Source organism: Lucilia cuprina, chromosome 3 (assembly GCF_022045245.1).
Source record: "Lucilia cuprina isolate Lc7/37 chromosome 3, ASM2204524v1, whole genome shotgun sequence".
Lineage (NCBI taxonomy): Eukaryota > Metazoa > Arthropoda > Insecta > Diptera > Calliphoridae > Lucilia > Lucilia cuprina.
Genome location: NC_060951.1, coordinates 29,600,554 through 29,612,296, shown reverse-complemented (window position 1 = coordinate 29,612,296; position 11,743 = coordinate 29,600,554). Strand labels below are relative to the sequence as shown.

At 33.0% G+C, this 11,743-nt stretch overlaps 1 protein-coding gene across 1 annotated transcript in view; it reads right to left on the bottom strand.

Annotated features, from left to right (window-relative positions):
- Window positions 1–1,351: 1,351 nt before the first annotated feature.
- Window positions 1,352–11,743, bottom strand: part of LOC111686894 (glutamine-dependent NAD(+) synthetase) — a 34,076-nt gene continuing 23,684 nt past the window's right edge. The window contains exons 3-8 of the mRNA XM_046947531.1: window positions 8,121–8,570; window positions 6,401–6,490; window positions 6,172–6,337; window positions 5,966–6,111; window positions 4,788–5,909; window positions 1,352–3,699 (exon numbers count right to left, since the gene is read on the bottom strand). Of these exons, the coding sequence (XP_046803487.1) occupies window positions 3,003–3,699; window positions 4,788–5,909; window positions 5,966–6,111; window positions 6,172–6,337; window positions 6,401–6,490; window positions 8,121–8,266 (2,367 nt within the window). The 5' untranslated portion in view covers window positions 8,267–8,570 and the 3' untranslated portion in view covers window positions 1,352–3,002. The remainder of the gene's footprint in view (window positions 3,700–4,787; window positions 5,910–5,965; window positions 6,112–6,171; window positions 6,338–6,400; window positions 6,491–8,120; window positions 8,571–11,743) is intronic.

Below are 11,743 nucleotides of genomic sequence, written 5' to 3'. Positions count from 1 at the left end.
AAAATTGTAAAGACTTTTATTATGGAATGAATAATTTGTAAGCAAGTTTATCTTTTGTACAGATATTTGTTTTAAAATCTAGAAGTTTTTAAACAATAATTATTTGTTGGTAGAAAAACTACTGAGTATAAATGTAATAATAATACTATTTAGTTAAATGCAATTATTTCTTTTGTTACTTTAGGAGTACATTTTCATATTGTGGATTTTAATTGTTTAAATTATAGTTATACCTAAGCTTTACTAACGATTTAAATTAGATCATGTTCGTTTTCTTCATCAAAACGTGTTTATAGTCTGGTCTACAGTGGAGACTACAGTCTGATCTAAAGGGATTACTATAGTCGAGACAATAGTGTGTATTTATAGTGCCTATAGATTAAACTACAGTCTCGCCTATACACCAGACTATAGTCTCGCCTATAGACCAGATTTTAGTCTCGCCTATAGACCAGACTATAGTATCGCCTATAGACCAGACTATAGTCTCGCCTTTAGACCACACTATAGTCTCGCCTTTAGAACAAACTATAGTCTCGCCTATAGGCCAGACTATAGTCTCGCCTATACACCACACTGTAGTCTTGCCTATAGAAAGACTATAGTCCTGTCTATACATAGACCAAATTATAGTCTCGTCATAGATCAGACTATAGTCTCGCCTATAGACCAGACTATAGTCTCGCGTATAGAACAGACTATGGTGTCTATTATAGATGAGATTATAGTCTAGCTCATAATCTATCGTATAGACTATTGTCTCCCCTATAGTCCAGACCGGACTAAGGTCTCGGCTGTAGACCACCTTATAATCTCGGCAGTAGACTGCATTATAGTCTTGACTTTAGATCAGACTATAGTCTCTACTAAAGATAAGACTATAATCTCAACAACTTGCCTATAGACCAGTCTACAGTCTCGCCTATAGACCACCTAAAGTAGAGACTATAGTTTGGTTTAAAGTCGAGACTATAATGCGGTCTACAGCAGAGATTATAAAGTGGTTTGGACTATAGTCTGGTCTTTATGATAGACTATAGGTTGGTCTATAGGCGAGACTATAGTCTGGTCTATAGGCGAGATTATAGTCTGGCCTATAGGCGAGATTATAGTCTGGCCTATAGGCGAGATTATAGTATGGTCTATAGGCGAGATTATAGTTTGGTCTATAGGTGAGACTATAGTCTGGTCTATAGGCGAGATTATAGTCTGGTCTATAGGCGAGATTATAGTCTGGCCTATAGGCGAGATTATAGTATGGTCTATAGGCGAGATTATAGTTTGGTCTATAGGCGAGACTATAGTCTGGTCTATAGGCGAGACAATAGTCTGGCCTATAGGCGAGACAATAGTCTGGTCTATAGGCGAGACTATAGTGTGGTCTATAGGCGAGACTATAGTGTGGTCTAAAGGCGAGACTATAGCCTGGTCTATAGGCCATACTATAGTCTGATCAATAGGCGAGACTAAAATCTGGTCTATAGGCGAGACTATAGTCTGGTCTATAGGCGAGACTATAGTCTGGTCTATAGGCGAGACTATAGTCAGGTGAATAGGCGATACTATAGTCTGGTCTATAGAAATAAGTATAGTTTGGTATATAGGCGTGACTATAGTCTGGTCTATAAACAAGACTATAGTCTGATCTATAGGCGAGATTGTAGTCTGATATATAGGCGAGAGTATAGTCTGGTCTATAGTCGAGACTATAGTCTGGTCTATGTGCGAGACTATAGTCTAATTTGCAGCCGAGACTGTAGTCTAGTCTATAGTTTAATCTAGAGTAGAGACTATTGTCTCATCTATAGTAGAGACTTTAGTGTCATCTTTAGTAGAGATCATAGTCTGTTCTTTAGCCTCGACTATGGTCTATACTTCAAATAATAGCCTGGTCTATAGTCTGTTCTGCAGCCGCTAATATTGTCATGTAATTTGTATTGTCTATTCCATAGTTGAGACTATAGCCTGGACAATAGTCGATATTAAGGTCTGTTCTATAGTTGAAACTTATGTGTGGTATATAATCGAAGTCATAGCCTATATTCTGGCCTATATTTAAGACAATTGTTTGGCCTATAATCGGGACTATAGTTACGTATAGTCTTTTCTATATATTCGTATATATTAATGAAGTTTTGTCTATTGTCGAGACTATTGTATGTTCTAGAATGAAGACTGAAGTATTGTCCATAGTCGAGTTGAGTTATGTTGAGAGTTAAGTCTTTTTCATTGTTCAAGATTATTGTCGAGACTTTAGCCTGGTCTATAGTAGAGACATAGTCTTGCCTAGTAGTTAAGTCTATAGTCAAGGCAATAAGCATATCTATATCGGAGACTATAGGTGACTTGTCTATGGTCGAGAACATAATCATATCTTTAGTAATTTCAAATTAGGGTAAAATGAGGATCGAAAATTGTTTTTTTCAATTACAGTTTATTCAAAATAATAATTTCAACAGAATATAATAAGAAGATCAAATCAAATTAAACATTAGTAAGTAGTATGCGTCATTTAAAGATTTGGTTTAGTAAAGAAAATAGGACAAACATGTTAATTAAAACAAATAATTACAAATCATAAACATTGAAAAATTAACTTTATATTCATAACTAATATTTAAATTTAACCAAAGTTTTATAAAATAAAATTGCTGTTAAATTTTATTTTATAAACCTTTAATATATTTAAAAATTCCTTATAAACAAGGTCTAAAATATACAAATTAAAGAAAAAAATTGCAACAAAATTGTGCTTACATATTAACTCTAACTTTTAATCTATATAATAAACTAACCATATATAGTGTTTTTAATTTATTCTTAATTTTTAAAAAATAGGACTTTGTTATTAAAGCGTTGTTATTAATTCTTTTCAAAAATTCCATTCTCTTTTTTTGTTAATTATTGGTCGTTATGTCTTCTACATTAATATATATTTTGTTGTGGTAAAATTATAATTATTTTCTTTATATTTATTAAAGAAAAACTGTCAAAATCTTATATTAAACCGGTATGCCAGTACGATCTTTAATTTTGCCCAAAACATTATGATGAACTTTGGCATAACCACTGGACTTTTTGGCCAAAGTACCCATACTACCGGTGGGTATATTGCCTAGAGGTGGTGTAGTAGTAGCACCAGGCACATCAATCGATGAAGTGGACAAGGGAGAAGAATGCTTTGAATCACCTTGCTGTAACATCGATCTATGAGTTGATTCCTGGGATAATAACAAATCATCACTACTTGGACGCATTTGCGATGATGAGGGTGTATAAATTGGTTGTAATTTTTCCACTTCATCATCAATAGCCTTAAATTGCCAACTCCAGTTGGCACGATACAAGAAGGGACGATGATCGAAACGATTATCATCGGGACTATAACTTTCAGCATGAACTGAGGGTGTTAATACGGTCATTTTATGACGATTTATGGCATAGCATCTAAAGAAATGTTTAACTTTATCGGCTACCTCTTTGGGACTGAGATCCCCCTTCCAGGTGGATACTAATTTACAGAACATACTATACGGTCCACAGCAAGCTTGTTTACGTAAACGTCCATATTCGCTAAGTTCAGCATAAGTCATGCCCATATCTTGTTCATCGGTCTGCATGAGTTGACCATCTTGCAAAGGCTCCAGCTCAGCTGTGGGTGGAGCATCAATAATTGACTCAAGTATAGGGAGACTAAACCTGAAAATGGAGAGAGAAGTGATGGTTTTGAATGAATTTGTATTAATTGTTTTAATAGTGGACAGCAAACTATAGTCTCGCCTACTGTCCAGACTATAGTCTAGTATATAGTTCAGACTTCAATCTAGTCTAAAGTCTAGTCAGTAGTCCAGAGTATAGTCTTGTCTAGTTTATAGTCCAGTCTATAGTCTAGTCTATAATCCAGACTATCGTCTAGTCTATAGTACAGACTATAGTTCATACTATAGTCGATCTTATAGTCCAGACTATAGTCCATAGTTCAGACTATTGTGTCTAGTCTATAGTCTAAATTATAGTGTAGTCTATAGTCCAGACTATAGTTTATACTATAGTCTATACTATAGTCCAGTATATAGTCTATACTATAGTCCAGACTATAGTCTATATTATAGTAAAGACTATAGTCTATACTATAGCCCAGACTATAGTCTATACTATAGTCCAAATTATTGACTAGACACTAAAGTCTAGTCAACAGTCCAGAGTATAGTCTAGCCTATTATCCACAGTATATGGTCCAATAGTCTAGACTATTGTCTATAGTCCAGACTATATAATCTATAGTCAAGTATAGACTATAATCTAGGCTATAGTCTTGACTATAATCTAGTCTATAGTCCAGACTATAGTCTAGTCTATAGTCCAGACTATAGTCTAGTCTATAGTCCAGACTATAGTCTAGTCTATAGTCCAGACTATAGTCTAGTCTATAGTCCAGACTATAGTCTAGTCTATAGTCCAGACTATAGTCTAGTCTATAGTCCAGACTATAGTCTAGTCTATAGTCCAGACTATAGTCTAGTCTATAGTCCAGACTATAGTCTAGTCTATAGTCCATACTCTAGGCTATATATTTAATTATAGTCGGGTCTATAGTCCAGACAAAAGACTTGTCAATAGTGCAGCCTATAATATAGACTAAAGTCTAGTGTTAACTAAAGGCAATACTCTAGTCTCTATTCCAGTCTATAGCGTAGATTATAGTCTTGTCCTGTCCACATAATAGTCTAGTCCAGAACTTCATTTGTAAATACGTGTAACATTTATATTATCAATCTACTACTCACTTGTCTTTGGCATAAATCAGAAATCTTCTCAAATCCGTTTTCGAAATGCCACCTATAGGATTAATATCGGCCGAAGAACAATCGTATTTCGTCAAATACCCTCTCAACGACTCGTCAACGTTGGCCGAACCCAAAACCAACAAGCCACCAGGACGATTACGGACCCACAACATCAGCTGAGCAAATATATAAGCCAAGACCATACGTATACGTGATTGAATATTTTGTAAGGCTAAATTTTGTCTAGCACATCCACCCTGGGTACGGAAACGGGGCGTTAAACCAGTAACAGCATTAAAAATACCTAACAAGGCATTAACGGCAGTATCGATGCTAATTTCGATGTGATAACTACCCAATTGATTGGCCAATATAGAGGCACGACGTCGAGTCTCTTTGCTGGAATTGACACTACCCATAAAACAGGTGACCAATAAGCGATTACATAAGGCAGCTGGATTGTCGGGTGTATACTCCTGATCCGCCAATATCTTGCGTATATCATAAAGAACCTGTGAGTCTCCCGCTTGTACAGCACTAACAATCATTCTACACATGGAGTGTACAATGGTAGCAGAACTACTAGAGTCAACACCACCCGATAGGGGCAAAAACAAACCACCCTGACCCGATCTACGTAAATAATCCCATAGCCAACAGGCAGGGCCCATAGCTATCTCCTCTTCTGGTGTATGATAGATCCATTGCAGGGGTGTGTTGGCAGTTTTAAATATATCACTATGTGTGGACATTTCAAAATCACAATTTATACGTGGATAATTGGGAGCCTGAGCCGCTTCGGTACATCTAGCACGACGTGTTACGCGATAGGAACGTATATCTTCTAAATCAATAGTGGCAAGAGTAACTTCAACATCTTGCAAAGCAAATTGTTTACTTCTCGCCACAATCTCGCCATTGAGAGCTATAGAAGAGCAGCCATTAAAATAGACACGTTGACCATCACAGCCTCTAAGATTACTAAAGAGATAGGCACCACCAGCTTTAAAACTGGCACTACGTACTAATTCGGTGGTAATATAGGCTTTACGCAACTCCATATAACTACCAGAGCCATTCGAAATGATCTCTACGCCCGACAACGACATATCTATGTGTTTGCTGCAAAACGATAGAGAGTGAGAAAAGAGCTCTTAATATTATAATAAAAATTTCACCTTTTAACATTCCACAATTCCTCACAGATTTCATAACCAATACATGTATCTTTGGTGGCAATAACAGCATCACCAAATGGCACCGTATCCTGGCCAGTATGTTGTGAAATCATGCGCGGCAAATAGTGATCCTCAGTTTTGAAGTTCTAAAATATTAAAAAACAACAATTGAAATGAAAAATAGAATGTAGATATTTCTTACTAACCTTAGTCCAAGCTGTAAACCATCTGGATTCTCTATAATTACCATCGTCACACATCGACATCTTGGGTCGTATTAGTAATATTTTACGATTAAAGAAAGCTACACGACAATTGTAGGCCACATTACGATGCATTATTGGCATACCGACATCGACCAAAATATTTTCACTTTAAATTGAAATTTTTCCTTTAAAAGTATTTCTTGAAAGGAAGAAATAAGTATAAACTTACCATATGGGTGACATCATGATTTCTAGTAAAACCTCCCAAGAGTGTAAAAATGTATCGGGTTCTCGAAAATGATCTTCACAACTGTAGCCACTGTTATGGGGGAACAAAAAGGGAAATTTCAGTATAATAAAATATTAAAATTTTCAGAATATAGTCTTAACAGATTAACTCATATAAATATGTATATAAAGTTTTGAAAATAAAAAAGATCACATTCTCGACTATAGATCAATCTATAGTCTTGACTATAGTTCAATCTATAGTCTTGGCTATAGATCAATCTAGTCAAGGCTATAGATCAATCTATAGCCTTGACTATAGATCAATTCAAAGTTTTGGCTATAGATCAATCTAGTCGAGAATATAGATCAATCTATAGTCTCGACTATAGATCAATCTAGTCAAGACTATAGATCAATATATAGCCTTGACTATAGATTAATCTAGTCAAGACTATAGATTAATCTAGTCAAGACTATAGACTGATCTATAGTCATAGTCAAGACTACAGATTGATCTATAGTTTTGACAATAGATCAATATATAGTCTTGACAATAGATCAACCTATAGTCTTGACTGTAGATCAATGTAGTCAAGACTATATCCTTGACTTTAGATCAGTCTTCACTATAGATCAATCGATAGCCTTGACCTAAGATTGATCTATAGTTAAGACTTTAGATTGATCTATAGTCAAAACTATAGATTGATCTATAGTAAAGACTATAGATTGATCTATAGTCAAGACTATAGATTGATCTATAGTCAAGACTATAGATTGATCTATAGTCAAGACTATAGATTGATCTATAGTCAAGACTATGGATTGATCTATTGTCAAGACTATATATTGATCTATTGTCAAAACTATAGATCAATCTATAGTCTTGACTATAGATCAATCTGTAGTCTTGACTATAGATCAATCTATAGTCTTGACTGTAGATCAATCTATAGTCTTGACTATAGATCAGTCTATAGTCTTGACTATAGATCAATCTATAGTCTTGATTATAGATCAATCTATAGTCTTGACTATAGATCAATCTATAGTCTTGACTATAGATCAATCTATAGTCTTGACTATAGATCAATCTATAGTCTAGACTATAGATCAATCTATAGTCTTGACTATAGATCAATCTATAGTCTTGACAATAGATCAATCTATAGTCTTGAGTTTTGACTATAGATCAATCTATAGTTTTGAATATAGATCAATCTATAATCTTGACTATAGATCAATCTATAGTCTTGACTATAGATTAATCTATAGTATTGCCTATAGATCAATTTAAAGTCTTAACTATAGATCAATCTATAGTCTTGACTATAGATCAATCTATAGACTTTACTATATTTCAATCTATAGTATTGACTATAGATCAATCTATAGTCTTGACTATAGATCAGACTACAGTCTCAACTATAAATCAGTGTGTAGTCGTTGTAGTATAAATCAGCTTATAGTATCGAATAAAGTAGGTCAGACTATAGTGTGGACTATAGATCAGCGTATAGTCTTGAATATATATCAGAGTTTTTACTTAAGATCAGACTATAGTCCTGACTATAGATCAGATTATGCTATAAATGAGTTTATAGTTTCCACTATAAATCAGACTATTTAGGTCTCAATTATAGAGCTGATTTAGTGTTGCTAATAAATCAGAATATAATAAAATTGTAGATCAAACTAAAAAGAGAAAATAAACTTACCAAACTTCCAATTCTGGTCCCGTACGATACGAAGCACCCATATCTTTGGCTTCTAAAATCGACTGAAGAATACGAGCCAAATTTCCCTCAAAATCTAAAGCCCATTGATTTAAGGTCGAAACGGCAACAGTTACTTTACGACCCATATTGATGGTGTTACTACTAAAGAAACGCTAAATAGTATAAATAAACTGGACTGGGCGGAGTAGGAAGTTTCTTGAGTTATTGTCAAGTATCGTAATTCTTTTAGATAAAAATAAATTGTTGATTCGTTGTAAATACGAAGACTAAAGTATTATTGTAGTGATAACTTGGTAAAGCAGCAGTAAGTTGGTGGTTTTAATAAATTATAATTAATTTGTTTGTTTTGTTGTTTTTTTTATTAAACAGGGGAAGGCAAATACGTCATATGAAATTTGGTTTAACACACTCAGCAACAAGTTTAATAAGCTGAAAATATATTATAAAAATAAATAATTATTTAAGTATTGTTATTAATTATTCCTTTTAAACTTTGCGTTATTTACTGTTGACAGCTGTAAGTTCTAATATTCTAAAATTAAGTTCGACATACAGATTTTATTTTTGTTTATTAGTTAAAAGTTAAAAATAATTTTCTGCAATTAAAGGTTAAACAAAATTTGTTTTTACCTCCTAAATAATTTAATAAAGTTTTTATTAATGTTTCTGTTGTTGCACGCTTTCGAAATGTTTACAGTGAAATGTTCAAATTTTATTAAGAAATTCAGTGAATTTGTATTGAATTGCAAGGATAACGTGTAAATACGTCAGAAAAAGAATTTGTTAGATACGAGCATTTCAAGTCTCCTTGTAGAAACTAAATGTACATGTACAATTATAGAAATGAATAACAAAAAAAATCAACTTTATAGTGAGGAAATTAATTGTAGGATAAGTCAATTCTACAGTTCAATTCCAGAAAATAATCTACTCTATTCTATTTACTTTAAAGTCTAATCTATTCTCCAAACTTTAGCCTATTCCATAGTCCAGACTATACACTATTCTACAGACCAGACTATAGTCTATTTAATTATCCAGACTATAATCTACTTTATAGTGCAGACTATAGTCTTGTCTATAGTCCAGACTGTAGTTTGTTCTATTGTCCAGATTATAGTCTATTCCATAGTCTAGACTATAGTTTATTCTATAGTCCAGACAATAATCTATTTCATAGTCCAGGATATAGTATATTCCATAGTTTAGATTCTAGTACATTCTATAGGCCAAACAATAGTCTATTCTATAGTGCAGACTATAGTCTATTCAATAGTCCAGACTATAGTCTATTCTATAGTCTAGACTATAGTCTATTCTATAGTCCAGATTATAGTCTATTCTATAGTCCAGATTATAGTCTATTCTATAGTCTAGACTATAGTCTATTCTAAAGACCAAAATATAGTCTATTCCATAGTCCAGACTATAGTCTATTCTATAGTCCAGACTATAGTCTATTTTATAGTCCAGACTATAGTCTATTCTATAGTCCAGACTATAGTCTATTCTATAGTTCAGACTATAGTCTATTCTAAAGACCAGACTATAGTCTATTCTAAAGACCAGACTATAGTCTATTCTATAGTCTATTCTATAGTCCAGACTATAGTCTATTCTATAGTCTATTCTATAGTCCAGACTATAGTCTATTCTATAGTCCAGACTATAGTATATTCTATAGTCCAGACTATAGTCTATTCTATAGTCCAGACTATAGTCTATTCTATAGCCCAGACTATAGACTATTCTATAGTCTAGACTATAGTCTATTCTATAGTCCAGACTATAGTCTATTCTATAGTTCAACTATTGTCTATTCTATGGTCCAGAATATAGTCTATTCTATAGTCCAGACTATAATTTATTCTATTCTATAGTCCAGAAAATAGTCTATTCTATAGTTTAGATTATAGACTAGTCTAGAGACTATTCTATTCGATAGTCCAGACTATAGTCTATTCTATAATCCGGACTATGGTCTATTCTATAGTCCAGACTATAGTCTATTCTATAATCCGGACTATGGTCTATTCTATAGTCCAGACTATAATCTACTTATTATATAGACCAGACTATAGTCTATTCTATATACTAGACTATAGTATATTCTATTGTTCAGACTGTAGTCTATTCTATAGTCCAGACTACAGTCTATTTTATAGTCCAGACTATAGTCTATTCTATAGACCAGAATATAGTATATTTTATAGTCTATTCTAAAGTCCAGACTATAGTCTAGGTCTATTCGACAGTCCAGGCTATAGTTTATTCCTTTGACCCGGCTATTATCCTGGCTACAATCTAATCTATAGATTTATTAGTCCAGACCATCATAGTCTGTTCATTTGTTCAGCCTATAGTTCAAAATATGGCTTAATATATGGTCTAGACTGTAGTGTAGTCTACATTTTATATAGTTGAAAATGTTGTTAAAGCAAGTTAGTTAACCTATAATTATTTCCCTTACTGTAGTTACGATGAAAGGTGCATGTATTATTGTTATTATTACTGTATTTACTGACGTCTGCAGGTTTAGGTTTTTTTCATAGAAAATATTGTTTATTTTTGTAAATTTTGTAGGCGTATTTCGAATAGTAGACTGACATCATAGTAAAATATAAAACAACTAACAATTCATTGGTAACAAGCTAAAGTTTATAGCTAAAGAAAAATCCATGAAGGGTGTTAAAATTTCGACACTTTCCTTTAACTCAAGAGAAAATAGTTTTTTTTTTTTGGTAGACAGGCAACCTATTAAATAGGGTTGAATGTGGAAAAACAAAATTATTTGAAAGAGAGGAGGAAGCTTCGTGAAAGGAAGTTGTAAAGAAATTTTGCTGTTGTTCATACAAAGGAATTTACATATCGATCAAGCAAAATCATTTACGTTTATAAACGGTTTATAGCGCCAGTATTTCTGTGAAAGTATATTGGAATGTATGTTTTAGATATTTAAAAGTCTACTAAGCAGTAGTTGCTAAGACGAGGAAGAAGTTTTAAAAAAGAATGTATGTCTTGTTTAGTTTAGCCATGTTTGAAGGAATTTCATTTACGTACGTACTTCTTTATCCATCAAAGAAATTTTTGACATTCGATATATGTAAGTGTGTGCATGAACATATTTATAGGAATATTAAGGAAGTTATTTTAGAATTTTTTGCAGTTTGAAATTATATCGATATTGATGTGTTATGAATCTTTTTTTAATGCATGTTATCATTAGGAGTTTAATGCAATTATATTTTGAAATAAAATATTTTTTAAAAAAGCCACCCTAATATTGCTTTTGTTTTGGTATTTATGACATGTTTAAATTCTATTGAAAGGTAGTTTTGGTTTTCCTGGCCATAAAGCGGAAAACGTAATCAATTTAAAGACTTTGCTCTATTTTAAAGGTATGTGGGGTTAATTATAACGTATACAACCAATAGTTTTTTAATAAAGAACGTTAACTAACGTAGCAACTTAGTAACTTACTAACTATAGACTACACTATTGACTAGACTATAGACTAGACTATTGACTAGACTATAGACTAGACTATAGACTAGACTATAGACTAGACTATAGACTAGACTATAGACTAGACTATAGACTAG